This window comes from Xiphophorus hellerii, chromosome 9 (genome assembly GCF_003331165.1).
Source record: "Xiphophorus hellerii strain 12219 chromosome 9, Xiphophorus_hellerii-4.1, whole genome shotgun sequence".
NCBI classification, from domain to species: domain Eukaryota; kingdom Metazoa; phylum Chordata; class Actinopteri; order Cyprinodontiformes; family Poeciliidae; genus Xiphophorus; species Xiphophorus hellerii.
This window is the reverse complement of record NC_045680.1, coordinates 15,184,682-15,205,388: the sequence shown is the minus strand read 5'-3', so window position 1 is coordinate 15,205,388 and position 20,707 is coordinate 15,184,682. Positions and strand designations below refer to the sequence as shown.

Sequence of the window (20,707 nt, the reverse complement as noted above, 5' to 3'; positions counted from 1 at the left end):
GGAAACATACAAAAAACTGGTCAATCTGTGAAAAAATTATGCAGATTATTATTTTTTTCTTTTTTACAAAATGATATTCCTTTTCCATTGTTTTATTATATGCTGGGCTATGCTTGTCTAATTTCCTATCCCCAACAAACTTCTTGTTTTAATACAATTATAATACATACTATTTAAAATCATGGCAGAGTTTTATCACTGTGACAGCAGTAGGAGTGATATGAAAGGTCAAACTATGGTCGATGACTCATAAAGATGGGTCCGCCCAGTATAAAGATCATAATCCTAGAGTTGACTCAATTTAAAATGAAAACCCTACTGTATCAAAAAGCCTCCGCCTCTCTAATATAGTCTACGATCATGGGTTGTTTGCGTGGCTATCAGACAATAGAGAATATTTATTGTTGTTGAGTCTATTCTGAGAGGAATGTGGAATATTAATCAGTTCATATCCACTTCCATTTGTGAGGGTTGTGTCCCATCCTTCACATGGAAATGAAGCTGGAAATTCAGAAAAAGTGATATCCTGTGCTTATCGCCTCAGATAAACGTCACCAGCAGGCATGATCAGCACCTGTTAAATTGATATTTGGGGTTGAGGACAAAAAGACAGGGATGGAGAAAATGAGAAAAATAGAGAGAAACATGCTGTGTCTCAAGGCTCTCTTGCTTTCGCTGTCAGACTCACACACTGTTGTAGGACTTTTTCTTTTCTTTTATAGCAATCAACCACCACCTTTCTGTGTTGTCACCATGGCATACGCCACAGTATACGAGCAGAGATTGCCTCCTGTGGGCATTTTCAATTACTCTGCACTATACAGCAGCAGGGGGGATTTATCTGCTCATTTGAATACATGCCACTCTTAATGGTTTAGCTGGTCTGCCACAGGCCTCGCCTGTTAGCTGCGCACTCCATCTTTTGAAGGCTTTTGTTTCTCACTCTCTTCCTCTTGTCGCAGAATCTGTTTTTCTGTGAGAATTCAAACTTGATGTGACTTAATGTGAAGGTCTTACAGTCAGAAATGTGAAAGTTGAAGTATAAGTAGAATCTGTAAGAACCTGGGAAAGGCGGCTTTTACAGGGACCTTTGTTTCACCACAGGCGGTGAATGCAGACACACTTTTAAAGAAAATGATCATCTGAAAATGTATCTGACATATCAAAGTGTTAAACATTAAGAAAAAGTATTTGTTTTTAATCAACCTTGTTTATGTTTTTAGCTTTAATTTTAAATTCTTTATTAATAGGATAACAAAAGTCCAGGTAAAATTACTGAAAATAAGCCTTGGATCTACAAATATTTTAAGTTTGGCAAAATAGAGAATGTGTTTTTAGTCAGACTGAACTATATGCCATTCTTGTTACAAAGATTTTTTTTTTGATAGAATAAGACATGCAAAAGACTTTTTGTTTCAGATCTGCAATGATTTACACATCTTGTTTATACAAAAATCAGACTACCTTGTTTCAATAAAATATTGTATAATAGTATATTGTTCATTTGGTTTTAAATATTAATTAAAAAAACATTACACTTGTACCTTCAAGATACAAAGTTTGCATAAATTACTGGGGTTTGAGTTAGTAATGCAGTGAACGCCCCATTTGTAGGCTGCAGACACTGTTGCTCAGAAATGAACACTCAAAATCATTTATTTTCAACATTAGTGAGATGTTTAAGTACAGAGAAGCTATTAAAAAAAGCTGTATTTTCTATGACATACTGAGACTTTTCTAGGATTATTTCATGCTGAAATAGAGTAAGAGAGAGCAAGACATTCACCAGTAAAATATAAAAACTTTTATTCTTTTGAGATGACCTCTGTCATGAAACGTAATTTACGGCGATAATCCGTATTGTCTTTGGAATACTTATGGAGACTCTCAGTCACCCTATTTGCTAAAATAAAATCATAAAATCTTAGACTTTGCTCTCAGTTTTATAGTGCTGAATCCTATAGTTTTCAAACCTACTATGATTAGAATATTTGATGCATCATCACATCACTTGAAAGAAGAATATTACTTCCAAATGATTTGAAATAGGAAGGGAGTTAACGCTCAGCTTGTTGCGCTGTTGGTAAAGCCTTTGCTTTCTCTGCAGCTACATGTAGTTTTGAGTTATTCATTGCCTCTATCAAACTTTTAAGTCATTAAGACAAATGACGGACGGCTGTCCTCTTTCCCTTGCAGCTATTAGATTATTTAAGCTCCGGTTCAGAGGGAAACCAATAAGCAGATTATACAGACACACTGCTGCACAGACGAACAGACACTCACACAATACCCAAGGCTGTGAAATGAATTCTTGAGTACAATGGTCAGCTAATGTCTATGTGCTGCAGCTCTATGCCTTTGCTGCAGGGCAGACACACATGCACACACTCTCACCAACAGACACACAATCAGGATGTGTCTGATGGTGGAGCAGTGATTAGATTAGGTAGAGCTCTGTTTCTGCTAAGCAGCCAGATATTTGCTCCTGCCGTACTCTCGTCCTCTAAAGTAGTAGAGCTGGGCTGTAGGTATTGTTCTTATCATATACCTTCAGGCTGTTTTGAGCTTTTTTTCTTTTTTTAAATAACTGTTTCAACAAATCCAATATCACCACTTCCAGCCTCAAAGCAGTTTTAATTAGAACTCCTACTGTGTGTTATGCTGAAAATTAAGTTCAATCAGAGGAGCTAGAAGTTTCTGTTTCTGCTCTGTTCGCCTTTAGGGATTGTTAAGCCTGCCAACAAATGAGCATAACTGCAGGCTTAAGCAATGTGTAGATGTTTGTAGTTGGCTAGAATAGCACGACCCTGCTGAATTGCTTATTTCTGACCCAAAACATGCAGTGGGACACTGTAACTGTGAGAATAGTCACACATGTGCATAATGTGCAGCAGCGCATCTTGGTGCGTTTTACTAAAGATAGGGTGCAGCTTCGCTCTTACGGCTGATTGCCTGCACAGGTGCACAGCCCCATTCACCTGCATGCCGTTTGTGGAAGCGGTGTCCTCTGTCATGACACACGATGCTGCTGACTCAGTCGGATCAGCCTGACCAGCCTCGCAGGCTGTTTTCTTACATCCTCCACACAGTGTCCCAGCTTATAACTAAAAGCAACTTCAGCGCAACACAGAAATGAGCACTAGAGAAAAGTGCTTGCTAGTCACTAAAATGCATCTCGCAGTGGTGCAGGCCTGTTCCATACACTGTGTTTATTTAAAGAACAGTTACAGTAAGTGTCACCTAATCTTAGTGGAGTTTTAACAAATGTTTATTTTCTGTTTTGATTAATGTGGAAAGATGGAAAACCTGGTTTTATTTTAAAATTGGAGAAAATTGTGTCTCTGATACGGTCAGCACACCATCTTACAGTTTAAAATCTGCTCTCTTAGATTGCTTGTTCATCGTACTTATAATAACAGCAATGGAGTTACAAACATAATAAGTCATGCATCTTGCTTAGAGACCAGGATATTACTAAATTATTTGTTTTTGATGAGTTTCTGCAAGGTCTCAAAAACTCATGAAAAGTCCTTTCTTAATTTTAGGCTAGGTCTTACACTAGGTCTTACAATTAATTTAATTATGCCTTAAGTTATTACATTGGTTTATTATTGATTTGTCCATCAAGTTTTTCTTGTGATTAACCTAATAAATTATTAGATATGCATCCATCATTAATCAAAAATATCAAAGTAGGCCAATATTCCTTTGATTGTCCCCAACTGATCATCAGTAGGCCAGATATTTAAAATAAATATTTTTTCTTATTAATTAAACTCTTTGTCCCACAATTGTTGCACATCGGCCAACACTTGATGGTGTCTTTTGTGTTGTATTTCAAATAAATAAAGAAGAAGGTTAGGACATATACTTTTATACATTATTATTGTTTTCTGTTGAATTAATAACACCTGAATCTATCTGAAGCATATATTTTTTGTTTGTTTTATTTGTCACCCATTGAAAAGAACTCATGGATTGGTTGTAATTGGTAGATCAGATCTCAAACAAAACCAGTAAACAGAATCCCTAATCAGTACAAAAGGTGCAAGAGGCAGATATTAGGATGCCTTTTACAAAAAGATTTTTCTTCTTAAGAAAATTGTTATTCAAACCTTTAAATTGTTTTTTTTTTTATTAGGTTGGGCTTGAAAAAACCACTTAACAGTTTTATAGTTGACTGGAACTCATCAGAATAATAAAAACACAATGTTTTTATTCTACTTAAAGCATTAAGTAGAATAAATTGAAGTAAAGTATTGAGTAAGTCATCTGGTTGTTTTTTGTAATTCACATGGGTGTTAAATTTAAATAAAAATGGCTTTAAGTCATGGAATAAGCTCACTAAGCCCTAAATATAATTGTTGAGTTATTTTATTTATATATATTTTGTTTATCATTCCTCTCTTTGTATGCTTTTACTTTGATGTTTAGGATCTGGACCTTCAGTATATCAGTCTCTGTCACCTTTGTTCGATTTATGCACCAGAGTAAGAATGCATCAGACTGGGTAGTGCAATGCATATTGTTAATTTATGACGTTTGGAATATAATTGACGACATATTTTGTATTTCAAATTGTCCTTTGCGATATTAGTATTACTGATAACTGTGATTGCTGTACATTTTCTATGTATTTTGCAGCTCTGTTCAGACACAAGATACCATCTCCACTAAAACCTTTGCCCATATTTAAATTTAATTAGAGCGGGTAAAGTGCGGAAGGGGACAATGATTTAGCCTCTTTAATCCACAAAATGTCCTTAGCGCCTGGGCCGACCACTGTCATTCGTCACACCCCAGGATTACAACAGGACAGACACTGATTCACAGCAAAGACATCTTACTGATTCGGCTTGAGCTGGAAGTCGAGGTGCAAGCTGCAGCGGCAAGAAGTGAGACAAAGGCTGGCAAGCTGTTGATGGGGATTTAATGTCTGAGAGGAGGAATGGCGCCACAGCTGACAGTTGGATCAGGAATTAGGAGTAAAGAGGGGAGGGTGAGGGACTGTTACTGGCATGGAGTGAAGCTAGAGGAACAGTGATGAGGGCCGAAGAGGCCAGGCCAAGGCCAGGGCTGAGGGGCTCAGGGACAGGGATCGGGCTGACGGGCGAGGCCAGGCCTTCCTTTCCAAGGTCTGGTCCCTTGTGCTCCGGGCTCCAGCCAAGCGGCCAGGCAGGTGTCCAGCTGATCTCACACCCCCACAGGGGAGGAACTGCAGAGCACCAGTCACTGGAGCTGCACAAATTGAAGTGTCATCTCTAGAGTCAAGATGCTCACCAATTTTCTGCCTGCGTTGGTGCAGAGTTGGGATTCAGCCAGTGGACAAATGGCTCCAGTTCCGCCTACAGTTTGGCTGAGCAATGAAGGCTTTAATATGTGTGTGCTACAGACATAATGTGGCTCTTTACAATATACATATAGAACGACTGGTCATTGTGCTTAAAGCATCGGATGCTCTTTGATTTGACTGCCCACTAGGGAGTATACTTTTTTAGTTTTCAACATTGGTGGAAAACTTGCATAAGCCATTAAAATTTGTCGGTCTCTCAATCTTGGTTCCAAGAAAAATAGTAAAAAGAGTTAAATGTATTTACTACAAAACTGTTGGTTATCCATCTTGAATTCTGTAAAAAGAAAAAAATGCATGCTGGTCATTTTGCCCTAGTAGTTTCAGTCGTTTCATACTTGACTTTTCAGGGAATTATGCCATGTACTGCAGGATGTTTCTTATCCATACATCCTGCAGAATTGATATGAACTGATATATTGGTAATATGCTAATCAATATCCAACAGTGTACTGTAGAAAAAATGCTTACCACCCTCCAGTAAATTAAAACTACCAGCAAAAAGGTCACTTTCAATCACTTATGTTTGATCAGGAGTCATGATCTGTATCATATTTTGCAAGTCAGTTGATGTCAATTAGGGATCAGAGACAAAATAAATGGCAATTTCCATAACTGGAAAAATGGTGCATGAATAGGAAATGATTAGTTTACAGGTTTTAAATAGACGCAGAAAAGAACAAATTTACAATCTATAAGTATGAAATTGACATCTGTAAGGGGTTGAGTTATGCATGTTTCTTTCACAAACTGACGCTTGTGTGAGCCTGCTGATAATACTTATGGGTAAGTTCACCTCTTTGCCAATTCGGGCTCCCCATTGCTTCCTCATTCGATTTCATATCTGTCAAAAAGTTCTCACTCACGGGTAAATTTATTAAATAATTATTTATTTCACAAGGATTTTATTTAACACCATGCTTTTATTGTTTTAGATTGTGATTCATGATTTAGGCAGCTGATTCTAAAAAGTGACAATGTTCCCTGATGAAACCAAAATTTGCAAGGAACCTCTTTAGTAAGTAATAAAATATTACCTTGAAGTTAAACTATGTCTTGTTAAAGTGGGTGGTGAAACTTGCATCTTGAAAGTTAAACTTTAGAAGTGCAGAATGGAAAGAGGGCAAAATGTCAAGCACTCACTGCCTACCCTTACCTATCTACCTTCCTTGAGATGTTGTTCCTTCATTCCACATGTCCCTCTTTCCTTGCTAGATTAGCTTCCTTCCTTTCTTTTTTCTTCCTTCCTTTTTTCCTTCCTTCCTATTTTTTTGAGGTTTCATAGTCACAGAACATCCTCTGCAGAAATATCTGGCATAAATTCATGTTTTTGTAGTTGACATTTTAAAATGAACATGGCACATTGAGACCTTTGAAACTTTAGTTCTAAAAAAGCATAAAATGTCAAGATCTGTAGTACCTCGGTAAGTTTGGATTCTGTTTAGGATGCCTGACGTAATTTAGGACTCAGTCTATCATGACATTTGACCTCACACAAGCATGCAAGTATTACCAAGAACTGCAAGGCAGTCTTTGAGAAAACTGCATCGATCCCAATAAACGACTGAAACATCACAAAAAGGAAAAAAGAAATAGAAGAGAGGAAAAAAAAGCAGAGGGAAAAAAAAAGTCAAGCCAAAGTTAAATGAAAAATTGCTTACATACACGTCTTGCGCGGTCTGGAACATTTATTATTCTGAGTCACACAGGGAGAACAGAAGTGGAGGAGGATAGAAGAGGAGAAGAATCCATTTGGTAAAGTAGATGCAGATCGATGGGAGTGGAGGCAGGCAGGCCAGAGAGCATCACAGGAAGAGCGTGTGTTTGTGTCAGTACCTGTGATGTGTGTGTGTCTGCTTGCGTGCACGAGGCGTCCCAGATTACTTTTCCTGATTGATCCGGCCCAGCATCCGTCTGACCCGCAGGACATTTCAGAGGCTCGGAAGAGGCTGGTGGAGGTGGAGCGATGGTGAAAGGGAGAGACGGCCAGGAAGAGAGGGAGAGAAGAGAGAAATATAAAAATCAATAGCGCAGAGAGCATTACACGCAACTCGACCGGCCGAGGAACTGAGATAGTAAAGTCGTATTAATCTCTTTGTGTCTCAGTCGGTTTGATAGGAACTGCAATTCAGAGTCACTTTCTCTAAAGGAGAGCGGGTATCGGCTTTGGGGTGCGGAGAAAGGGGGACGCATGCTTTCTGCTATCTCTGCACCTGCAATAAATTTAGGATCAAGGTTTAATTAAAAACTGATGAAAACACACAAATAAAACCTCAGGCAAGATTGGGAGACAAAGTCTATCAAGTCAGATTAGTTGAATACTGGCTCCATATTGTAGCTGCCAGGCAGTTTGTCTATCTGTGAAGTGATCCCAGCGTCTGCTCTGCAGTCTCTCCTGCCTCCATCTATCCTGGCCAAGTCAGGGTAAATTGATTGTCTTAGCTCTGTAGGAGAAAGGGGGGAGAGGGAAGCTTGCACCAGGCCAGCAATAATAAAATGGTAGTTTTATTGACTAAAAGCAGACGAGTAGTGACAACACTAGTGACCGCGCTGGAAGGAAGGAAGGAAGGAAGGAAGGCAGATTTTCTCTCAATCATGATCATGTTAAATTTTAGTCTAAATGCGCTCCAGGTGACTAAGTGACAGAGTTTTTCAAATATTAGAGGAAAGCAAATGTTTCTTCGCTGTAGGCGGAGAAAGCTTGTCCTATTTTGACGGCAGTGCCCAGATCCCACTGGCCGGAAGCCCAAGGAGACGGGAAGCACTTTTGTGGCATCAAATATTAACGATCTTATAGAGTGTATTGATTATATAATAACTTTTTTCCAGCATCTGAGAGCCGACTGAAATGTATTCCCTGAATAATTGAAAATGTATCCATGAGCGGGTTTTCATCTCGGTGGTTGGCTTGTGTAATTGCACTGCAGATTCTATCTGAAGCAGCACGCGTGTGTTGTTGTGAGATAAACACAAGGATAGCGAGGATATGAAGCAAGGTTAAGCTGTGTGTGGGTGTTTGTGTGTGAGTGTCACCTGTAACTGTTTTGTTTTAATCAAATGGTTGAGCACTGAGCATCAAAAAGGAGTTCGAAATGAGATGCAGTCTCACAAACTCTCCCTCGAAGAACGTCAGCTTCATTTTCCCAACATTCTGTACCCCTGTGCTACGTTAGATGTTGGAAATGAGATTCATATGCATCTGCTTGCTGCTTCCTACATTTTTATCACCGCATTTCTACATACAACCAAACCCCTGCATTGTCTGCTTGCTGCAGCGCGCCATTCACTTAGTATGTAAAGTGACGGCTTTGCAGAGTGGGTAAAAATTGTGTTTGATGTTTCACCTCTGCCTAACATTTCCTTTTTTCAGGGTAGCTTTTCAAGTTTACATTTAAAGGATGGGACAAATCTCTTTGATATGCATACTTCATAGACATGTCTTTCCCTTTGGTGCCCTGCATTTCCTCTTGATTTAAAGGATGTTGGTCAGTTATGCTATATTGTATTTATTTGGCTTCAAATTCATGTTAGGCTCTTGGGATTTAACTATCCTTGTCATTGTTTACAGTCCACTCTCTCACATAAATTCTACATACCTCTGATCTAAACAGAAGACCAAGATAAATCAGATTTTTTTCACCTTTAATGTGATCAATAATCTGTGCAACGCAATAAAAAATTTTAAAAAAAATCTTCAGTACATATCTGCCATTATTTATTGTAGCTCAAAATAAATTTCAGCTTTTCCTGCCAGGGACCTCGCTGGGTATGGTGGGAAGATGCTATAATTTTCTTATAAACAAACACATCTAAGCCAAACAAAATTCCTCAACAGCACTTTTGAAAGTTTATTTTAAAAAATATGAAGGTTGAGAGTTCTGGTCATAATTTCCAAAAAAAACAAACATGTACAAAAGGCATTACCAAAAAACAATATACCCGCAGTAAAGCATGGTCTTGGTAGCATCATGCTTCAGGGTTGTTGTTTCTTCAGCTAGGACTTTTCATGCTGAAGAAAATTGTGATTACATAATAATCAAAACCAGATAGGAAACCTCAGCTGTAACCCAGAGGATGAAAAGCAACTACATCTTTAAGCAGGATGGTGACCAAAAGCTTACATCAAGTTAAGAGTGACTTAACCAGAGGCAGAACTTTATTTTGTTTTATTGTTTTCAATTTTATTATAGGTCACATTAAAGGTTGAAAAGCTCTGAAATGAATTGTCCTTTCACGGCTTTAACTATGGGAGGACATTTGTGAATATGTTCATTTATTCACAAACATTTGGCTTTTTACTGAAGTTTATAGATTTTTTTTCATCCAAAGAAGAATTTTATTCTCCACTAATTTAAACCCTCACAAATAATCCAAACTTTATTTGTCCCAATAAAGTTCATGTTCTTCCCAACCCCACTTCAACAGTAGTCCTTTGAACTTCACCACAGTGAAAACAAGAGCTGGCTCCAATGATTTGTCTTTGTGATGATGCCAAAAATATCTCAATATTTACCTCCACTTGTCAGCTCGGAGATGTCATGTCTTATTTTCTACCTTGACCTCTCCGCCCCTTCCTCTCCTTTTCCCTCCTCTCTAACTGACAGTTCATTCTCATTTAGACCTCCATTATGCATTCCTGCCTTAGTTTACAAGACACATTGACAACAGAACATGTACAGACTCAGTCTCCTCTCTCCCACCTCTGCCTCTCCCTTCCTTTGAACAATTGGAAGTGTCTTCCCCATTACTCAACCCTTGCCTTTTTATTCATCCTCCCAACTGATCCCTCACTCCAGCTCCTCGTCTCTCTGAGGGAGTAAATGAAGGCAGAGGTCATACCTTCTTTCTTCCTCTTCTCTTGCTAAATTGGCTCTTGTAGCATCCATAGGTAGCTGCGGGCGTTTAAGCTCCCCCTCGCTCTGGAGAGTCAGTGAGCGGAGCTCCTGCTCATTTGTGGCGGCTCTGTCTCTTCAACCAGAGGCTTGTTTACCTTCAGAGAGCAAGAGGGAAGCCCTCATTATAAACTCTGCCAAGGTCATTGCAGCCACAACACCAATCTACAAGCTTCAATTGACACGTTTATTATTCTTTTGGCTGCGAAAATTCTGAGCATTTACAGAAATTAAGTCTTATAGTTCCCAGTGTTTACTTCCATTTTCACACTCCTGAGCTGATTTTGTTTTAGTTCAACTGGTGGTGACTGTAAAGGTACAAGAGTGTTTTTCAACAACGATGCCACATTGCCAACACCCTAATCACCCCACCTTCTCCCTTCCCCAAATCCCACCATAACCCTAACGTTGCAAAGTGAGTGTATGATGTTGACGGCGGGCTGTGCGTCCCCCCCTCCCTGTGCTCCGCTCCATAGGGGTCGACAGAGACACAGTGGCGTCAAGCAGAGCTCCCGCAGCTCCAGGGCTGGGCAGAGAAGGGATTGCTGACACAGCCAAAGATGGTAAGGAGACTACTTCTGCCAAATGGATGGCCCAGCCATTTTACACACATAAAGTGATATGATCTGATATTTCACTGTGTACATAACGCACACTGGTTGGTGATGCTGCTGACTGAGACAGTTGGAACTAGAGGAGAGATTGATGGATGGGGGCTTTATAGTGCAGGCAGCAGGGAGAATGCGTGGCAGAGGAAGCTGTTCCTGCTGCTGACGTTTTCAGCATTTGTAGTTATTTGAGGGAGTTCAGCAGATATTCAGTCACTTAGTTTAAATTTAAATTTCTTTCTACATATTCATGCTCAAGTGGTTAAAATGATTCACACATGTCTCCTGTGATGTTTCATCTTCTTCCTTTAAGACACTCAAACTTTCTCAAGTTTTTACTTCGCTTTTCTTTGCTTTTTGTTCTTATTTTTAAGCACTCAAGTTCTTTTTAAACCTCTTAGTATTACTCTGATGCACTTTTCTTTAGAGCTTTTTCACTGCTTTGCTTTGTGTTAATACCTACTGTGCTTCTCAACTTATTGTCACATTACAGCAATAAACTTTGACCTATTTCGGGTTGCTTTAAGTGACAGACGAGCAAAAGGATGTGCATAACTATGACGTGGAAGCAAAATTAGACATGATTTCAAAAATTACAACAGCAAAAAAATAAAAATAACTAAAGTTACTCTGTTACTCCATGTTGGGTTGCTTTTCAAATTTAGTCCATCATCCAGAAATAAAAAGGTACAGGACAACTACAAATCTACCGAGACATGGCCATCCACCTAAACTGACAGGCTGAGCAAGAAGTGCATTAATCAGAGAAGCAGCAAAGAGCCCAATGGTAACACTGGAGGAGCTGCAGAGATCCATAGCTCCAGTGGACAATGAACTTAAAAGTACAGCCAGAGCTTTAATGAAATGGTTTAGATTAAACCATATTGATGCCTTAGACTTGCTCTGTCAACATTCTGACATAACTCCAGTTGAGAATCTGTGATAAGACTTGATGGTCTCCATTCCATCTGACTGAGTTTGAGACGTTTTCCATTGAAAATGGGCAGAAATTATAGTTTCTAGATGTTCAAAGCTGGTACAGTCATACACCATAAGCCATGCAGCTGTAATTGCACCAAAAGGCAGTTTAACAATGTATTCTTAGTGAAAAGAATGCACATTTTATCCATGTGTCCTTCTTCCATTTTACAGATGATATGTAACATAAAAGGATAAAATACAGTGAAGTTTGAGGTTTTAAAGGGATAAAATGTCCAATTTAAATTTTCAAGATCACCATAAACCTAAGGGCTTCATAGTTCTAATGGTGTTTTATTTCTCCGAAGATGAGCAGCAATATATGTGTACATATATTTTATATCAAGTTTCAATGTAGGATTTCAGTGGGTGTGTTACTTTTAAAAAAGACCAATGCTATATGTCCCATGCAGGGCTTGAAATATAACTCCTGAAGCTAAGCTGCAGTGTTTGTGCACAGTCAGCAAGATGTGGATGCTATGAATTGTGTCCCCAGCACCAGGCTCCACAGTGGGAGAGCCAGGACAGCTGGAGCGTTCACACCAACATGAAGTGGACCGCTGAGCAGCACCAACGCTGGTGGGCAGGGATGAGGAGAGCAATATAATTGGCTGCTGAGACTCGGCAGGTCCCTGTTAATTAGAGGCAGCCATTTTGGTATAAAAACTCCTCAGAATATGTCCCATGGAGTTGAAAGTCTCTCTGACAGAATGGTGCTCAGCGGGGAATGTAAACAGATTTAATAAGGCCCTCTCCAATCAACTCTGTTATGGCTACAGTAGACGCCATTCTCCCCTCGTCTTTCTCAGCCTGTCTCGGTATCTCTGTTGTGGCAGAGCGGTGAGTGAGCAGGGAAGGATACTGTCAAAAGAACAATTTGCATGCAGCTCTCATCTTAAGAGCTTTTAGACATCTCCCTGTCTGTTTGTTTTCTGCTGCGGGCCTGAGCCATTGTTCTCTCTCCGTATGTGTGCGCTGCCTTTTGAGTGCGTGCTCTTCCACTCACTGCGGATGCATGGATGCAAACCTGTGCGTGCATTTGTGTGTTGGGAACAGGAAGCAGAAGGCTGGCATGTTTTCTGTGGAGGAACAGAAGGGTGTTAGAAAAACCAGCCTTTCTTTAAAGGCTGTTCCAGAAATCAGGGAAAGGATGGACATTGAGCCCCAGGTAATCTATCGAGTAACATTGCTGACGTAGTTATTTGGGAGAAATCATCTGAGTCTGACAGAATTAAACTAGACGACAAGTTTACTGCAGTTGTCTGAACTTTAAAGGACTCATTTTAAGGTTAGTTTAGTTATAATAAACCAAACATTAAGAATAGGTTTTATTTGCTTTACATGTCATGTCGGAAACACAAATGATTCCATCAATATTCATCACACAAAGTGATGTATATTAAGTGTTATTTGTATTTCTTTGATAATTATGGCTTGAAGCTAGTGAAAACCCAAAATCTTGTTTTTCAGAAAATTCTAAATTATTACATTCTGTAATGACCTACGGTATCATAGGAGAGACAGATTACTTGACAGTTGTCCAGGAGACATTCAGTGAAGAACACCAGAAAACATCATTGCTAAAAATTACTGGGTGCTCATGTATGCAAGCAAATAGGTGCTGAAAGGAAAAAGTGTGTTAGAAAAAGTATAAAATAAAATAAAAAATATAAATATGCATAAGCATTTTTCTGTTAAATAATAAAATCCTTTGCATAATTTATTGTATCACATATAGATAAAAGGTAATTAAAGCCAAGAAATGAGCACAAAGTAAGTGTGTAATTTGGTCTTTTTCCCCTGGAAACTATTTCTGGAGTCAGAAGGAAATTTTTAAATTGTGCTTTGAGCTATATTATTAGAACACCAGCCCCGCCTTTTGATAATCCAGAAATAGAGAAGCAGGACTTGTCGTTTCTCCTTTGCTAAAACCAGCCAGCTTCCAAGTGGAGCCTTTCTGCTCATACTTAAGGATAGTTAAAAATAGACCGAAAGCTGAATAGTTGAGCAAGGGGAAAGAAGAGATCTGAGCGATGACTTACAAATTTGATGTAATCAGATTAAAGGGCGTTTGCATCATCAGCTTTTTGTGTCATAATGTTAGGTCAGAAAGAGCTTTTGCTGTTTTATGACAGGACGCAAGTACACCTTTTAGTTTTCGTGACTCTTCATGCAGAATCACCATCAATGCAGTCCATCAGAGACAGGAAACAGAGGATTTAAGATCTGTGGTAAAAATAGTCTCTGTTCCTCTTCTGTTTTTTGCTTGAGTGGCAAAACAGGCTGTTTACTATCTTATGCACACTCTCTTCCTAATGTATACAACAGATGTTTCATTTGATCACGTGAACACGTTTAATCTAACTGTTTGTGTAGTTCCTCGTAATGTTGAAATAATCAAAAGTCAGACTGTTTTGGTAGGAAATGTGGAAAGGTGGAAATCACCTCTCCCTGGCTCTCATTTCTTTGCACTTCTGTCTGCATTTTCTCACAGCGACCTCACAGTCACTCTGTGAACACTTTGATCCTGAGATGCTCTGCAAAAAACTCCTATATAAATATGCAAACCTCCCTCTGTCACAGCAGCAGCATCAGCCATCAGACTGCCAGTTGAAGGGCTCCCTCTGATACTGTCCTTACCTGCAGTCCTCCATAGACATCAATGAACTACAAAGAGATTATGATGGATTACTTGTTTAACTTTTTGTCTGTTGTATTTATGAATGTTTAGGGATGTTAAATGTACTGTGTGTGGCGTGATTTGCTACTGTATTTATGCAAAAGATGAAAGTTTTTAACAATTTGATAATAATCAATTTACATTCGTTCTTGAATATTTTCCTTTGTAACATTAAGGAATTATATTAATTCCTTCATTAACATAATTAAGATTCATAGTTATAAAGGGAAGATTTAAATGAGTTAGGATGTTTCATTTTATGGCACGTGCACATACAGTACAGACCAAAAGTTTGGACACACTTTCTCATTGAATCCAATGAGAAAGTGTGTCCAAACTTTTGTACAGAGTACAGACCAAAAGTTCGGACACACAGGTGTGTCCAAACTTTTGGTCTGTACTGTATATGCATATAGTTTTTTTTTATCCTCTAATTCTGCCTTCTTACTAAAAATGACATTCTCAAATAAAGGTCAGCTTAATCTAATATTTTGTTGTAATTTCCATTTTAATAGTAATAAAAAAAGTTAACACAAAAAATTAACCGTTCCTAGACCTTTTTCTCTTTAACTTTCAAAAAGCTTCTGCTGCAGACTACTTCCCAATGATCACAGCCTCCGTATGTGGTAACAGATGAAACCCATCTTATTTAAACCTCTAACTAGCACCTGGTGTTCCTTTTTTGCGTTTGAAGTGCGAGGTGTTGCCATGCCAAGATTTACGGAGCTCTCTGAAAGCTTTAGGAAAAAGTACCAATGAAAGAATCTTTCCAGTCTAAATAAAATCGCCTTTTAGGAGGGAACTTGAGGCCAAGACCAGAAGATGGAAACATTCCCAGGATTTATTCTGCAAGTAACTCTGCAGCTGTAGCTGGTAGAAGTTAATGTGTACCAATAGGAAATACTGCATGTTGTTGAAGTAATACACTAGACACATTAAGGCAGCCTCAGAAAAAGGATATTATGTCAATTGTGAGCCACAGCGGTGGAACTGTTATGGTTCAGAGCTACATTCTGCACCAAGGAGATAATCTTTTTTCATTGATTTATATTTGAAAAAATTGCTTCACTCTGGGTTAAAATATGAAGGCAGAAAAACACTGTTAAAGAAGATGGTAATCCTTAGTTAGACAGCAAGTTCTCCAAGCTGAGATTTAATTAAAAAAAGAACGATGGGTTGTATGACAATGTTGAGGAATTTGAAGAGTTGAATAAATTTAACTTTAAAATTATTCAACATCTTTTTAATGTAGAATATGTGGCACTTATTGGTTGGCAGTTAACTCAAAGAGGATCAAATGCTTCTGGTACACATTTGTTAAAAACCTCATGGATCAAAAGTTTACATTTAATTAACTTTCCATTCTTATGGAAATGAGGAGAAAAATGTAGGGAAAATATGTATTTTTTTCTCTTGATTTACAGTCTTTGTTTTTGTCTTCAAATTAAGTAAACTTATTTGCAAGAAAAAAGATTTTCATGATGACATTTTTGTCATTTTCCTCCTATTAAATGCCATCTTTTTCCGTCTCTTCCTTCTGCTCAGTCCTTCCTCTCTCGTGAACCTCTTTTCATCTTCCCTTTTCTCCTCCTGCGTTTTCTCAAAGATCATCAGTAACATGGAGGCTCCAGTGACAAACGGCCCCAGCGGTGGAGGCAACACAGCCAACGGCCCGACCACCAACAGCCGTGGCTGCCCCTCGCCCATGCAGACCGGTCCAACAAACGACGACAGCAAGACGAACCTCATAGTGAACTACCTGCCCCAGAACATGACCCAGGAGGAGTTCCGCAGCCTGTTCGGTAGCATCGGCGAAATCGAGTCCTGCAAGCTAGTTCGTGATAAGATCACAGGTATGGAAGGAGTCCTGGCTGCATCACACTGGAGGATTGCTTTTTTTATGGTTACAGATTTATAAGTAATAGAAAAGAAAATAGAAAATCACCAGGCAAATTGGGAATTTTTCAACTAAGTCTTAAAAACATAAAAATTATATGTTTGATACAACTAATTCACAAACATGCTTAAACTGAAGCAGAAGAAAAATTATGCCCCTCTAGGTAGACATTTAGTTATACATTAAGAAGAAAACAAAGTATTATTAACACTGAGTTTGTTTAGAGGTACATGACTAAATGCATTGCCCTTCTTTTTGTAATTTAAACTTCTGCCAATAGCAAGAGGGTCATTTATTTAGTTAAGCTCATCGAGTCATTCAGAATACATGAAAATTCAGTACAAATACATCTGCTCAGATGATAAGAAATCTTGAAGTGAAGAGGAAATTACTATTGATACTGCAAGTATTTGAGATAGCTAGCATTGGATGCATTTACTTTATTCATGTTTGTTGCCAGCTATTGTCATAAGCGGAGCCTTAACAGAGTAAAAAAAAAAACATCTGCTGTGATAGATTGTAATATATTAGTTTCTCAACATAAACAATGGGACAAGTCAGTTTTAGAGATACTTTTGAACAACATGTTTGTACTTTTGAAATACTATTTTGTGCTTTTTGATGTGCTTGATCTCTGCATTTTATGTGCAGTAAACATATATAACCAAGATATGATTTGATTTACCTTACAGCTGCACTTGAAATAATTCCAGCAAGTTAAAAATTAAGTAATAACACTTATAAACTTTTTAATTGCCTTCACACAAATACATTTTGAACATCCATGCCAAATCAAGCCACTGAGAGGTTTATTAATTGTATTATCACTGTACAAAAATTAAGGAGAGTTATTTTAGTGTCAAAGCATTTTTGTTCGTGAAGTAAACATTTGAATTTGTAAATGAAATGCAAGCCTGGCTGCAAATCATACATGTAGTTGTAAAATCACAGCTTTGTTGTAAGGAGTTGACCAACTTGCACCAGACAGAAGGAACTCCAACCCAAAAGGACTAGACGACATTCAATGATTCCTCGAAATGTCTTGATTTTGCCATAGAAACATCATTTTTATGTCAACCTGCAGATTTCCTTTTCAACTAAAGCCAGAAAATCAGGCTGTTTAAACACCCATTTAATGGGCGCTTCCCCTTTAGCATCAGGCAATAACATTTTGGAGTGTTTTGATGGTTTCAAAGTGATCCATGATATGATCACTGGAACAAATAGACCAGATACCAAGGTTTCAATAAATATCCAATGTCGTAATGCCTGAGCCACCATGCATAACAGTGCACTTGGGCTTGAATTCAGTTTTTATGTGTGATCTGATAAACTGTCTGTAGGTCCTCGACCACAAAAATAACCTCTCTTTCATCGATTCGTAAAACGTTGCATCATTTTTCTTACAGTCAGTGTGTTCTCCGCCACCACTTTTTTTAAGCAATGTAGCTTCACAGATGCTTTTTATCAAAAGCTTGTCTTCACATATGCATTTTTTAATTGTTACCGTACTCACTGTAGACATTCAGTCAGTCTGCTGATAATGAGTCTTTGCCATCTTGGCCATTCTGTAATTCATTAGAAGGATAGTTTTTCTTAGTTTTCAAATTTTTATGGTCTAACCTATCACTTTCTACACTGCTTTTTTTGTTTTTCTCTCTCCGTTCATATTTTTACTGATGGTATGTTGTATCTGATCAATGTCTGGAATAAGGGATAAGGTGCAAGGCAGGCTTATTTCTATAAAATCATTTATACAGAAGGAAATTCAAAGAGCTTTATGGGACATCAAAGGGAAGACGGAAAGAAAATCATAAGAAAACCATAAGCACAAAAGAACCACATCTGACTAATGAACCAAACAGTTCATTAGTCAGTTTGTTTGATCAAAAGCTTTTGTAAGCAAACATGTTTTCAGTTGTGATTTAGCGGAACCAACACTTTTTACACATCTCAAGTTTTCAGGGAGTTTGTTGTCAAGTTGAGGAATACCAAAACTAAAAACTGCTTTGTCTCATTTTGTTCTGATCCCTGGAACAGAGTAATCAGATCTCTGAAGACCTGAGGCTTCTGACTGCTTTAAACTTGACAAGTAACTCCAAAATGTACTTTCACCCATTTCTTTATAACAACAGTAGAATGTTATATCTTCTCCTTGATAAACAAGGAGAGATTTACAGAGAACTGCACTATAACCATCATGTACAACATTTTCTGCCTCATACGGGCCAGTTATTAAACAACTTCTCATTCTCATTACATATTTCTTTCACAGAATGATTGACCTCATTGTTTTCCATTTTTACTGCCACTATTTTGCATAATAATTAGTATTTAATAATGCTTTAGGTGTCCAAAAACAGCAGCTTGCGCGTTCTCTCTACACTGCAGGTTTTATATTCCTCGGCCTACCACTATGTTACTGGCCATGGAAAAATCTCATTTCTACCAACAATCATGATTGATCTGGTTAGTGATTTTGGATTGCTGTTATTTTGAACAGAGCTATATATGGACAAACATCTTTGGTGAAATGAAAGGGAAGGAAAGTTAAGCAGAAGGTGGTTTTGTTGGTTAAAGTCCATCTGAGGCTGAAGGGGTGCACTTTTAGTCTAAAGTATTCACTGGACTGAAGTTCAAAATCCTATTCTTTTTTTAAAGACAAAGACGTTTTCCTAAACTTACTACCTTTCAAACGGTATTAATTTGTACTAAAACAGAAGTATTATAATGGTTACTTGGTTGGAGAGTGATGCATTTCTTTTTAACAAAAACCTTATCACTGATCAGATTGGTTGAGAAAAGGTAAGTAAGAAGCTGCATTTGTTCAAGGTGTGTGTTAACATAAAGATTCTGTTATTCAAGAAATCAAATGTCACATGGCTTGATTGGACTTGTGTGCGAGCCTCACAGTTTAGGTGCTAGAGAAGATTTGTTTTAAGCGATGCGCATTGCGTCCTTGTCCTCAGCGTGTTGAAGCATGGCGACTCAGCCGTGCAGCAAAGTGCCACATGTTCTCCAGAGGTGTTTAAATTAAGCAGCACTTTGCGGTGCTAATCACGGCTGTAATCTGGGCGTAGTGGCTGTGTGGGTGGCCATGCGGCAGATGGATCTTTGGTGGATGTGGGGGAGGGAAGTGGGGGGTGGTGCAGCTCCCTGATAATGCTCCATAATGGCTTTCATTTTAGATCCTACTTACTGACACTCTACTCCTGATAATCTCATTAAAGAGTACCAGGCAGGCAGGCAAGATCACCAAGCCATAGGATAGCAAGCAGGCACTCATAGTGGGGAGGGAAAAAAAAACACACCCATGCATAGATACTTGTGTGAGCTAAATCATTAAATTTGATTTCCTCTTAACTAAAAGTCCAACAGAAATGACAGGTTGACTGTTAACCGGGGATTGCTGCAGGCCGAACACTGCTGCCTCCTCCTGGGCTCTCGCTCTTTGAAGCATATTTCTGCAGCTCGTGGCTCCTCTTTAAGACCATCTTCCTCTTATGCCATAATGGGTCACAAAATGGAGCCTGAGAGTCAGATACGTCAGGATAATGGTGGATGTTGTGTGCAAAAATAACCCCGGGATACCACATGCTATCATCATCGCTATCACTGCGTTCTCTCTCCACCTGGTTCTTTTCTCCCCTCCCTTGCTTCAAGTGTGATTTGCCAAGCAGGCGCAGCGAGGAACCGAGCGAGCGGCAGATACTTGGAGAGAGTTTGAGAAACGTCGAGCATCGCTGTAAATTTGCTCTGCTCCTAAACGGGGACTGAGAGGAATGAGAATCTTTGTTCGCTCACTTCTTAGCTGTTTATGGTGCTTCTCTGCTCTGCACTACAAGGACTATGTGATGACTTAGCATCGACGCAAAAAGTGTTATAAATAAATCCTGCCCTCCCTCTGTTTCCCCCTGCGGTGTATGCCTGTTTTGCTCTCCCATGGGTGCAATTTTGCCGTGCAAACTTTTAGGCTAACAAAGCACTGATTCCTTCCAGCAGGGAACGCCAAGAGGCTTCATGCTCTCTAACAGTCATCCAAATCATTAACAGACTAAGCCAGGTTTGGGAGAGGGAGGGTGGTAAGTCTAAAGAGATCTCTCTTTTTTTTCCAGGCTGAAGCGTACATTAGAAGCCTTTCCTCATCTATCATTAAAATGTGCAAATGAATGTGAGGAAGATCGACATTTAGAGTCTTTCTTTTAAAATTTCTGAGTGTGTCAAGATTTAAAGAGGAGAGTATTTTTCTTGCTATGTTGAATCTTTAGGGTTAGGGATTTCAGTAGTTCCAAATTATTCATA

At 38.7% G+C, this 20,707-nt stretch overlaps 1 protein-coding gene across 8 annotated transcripts in view; it reads left to right on the top strand.

The window, feature by feature from the left end:
- The window catches only part of elavl4 (ELAV like neuron-specific RNA binding protein 4), a 94,132-nt gene that overhangs the window by 24,861 nt on the left and 48,564 nt on the right, over window positions 1–20,707 (top strand). For 6 of the 8 annotated variants that reach the window (XM_032571738.1, XM_032571739.1, XM_032571736.1 and 3 more), the window contains 2 exons: window positions 10,719–10,805; window positions 16,115–16,361. In XM_032571738.1, the coding sequence (XP_032427629.1) occupies window positions 10,719–10,805; window positions 16,115–16,361 (334 nt within the window). The remainder of the gene's footprint in view (window positions 1–10,718; window positions 10,806–16,114; window positions 16,362–20,707) is intronic. The other 2 variants (XM_032571740.1, XM_032571743.1) reach the window with 1 other exon arrangement.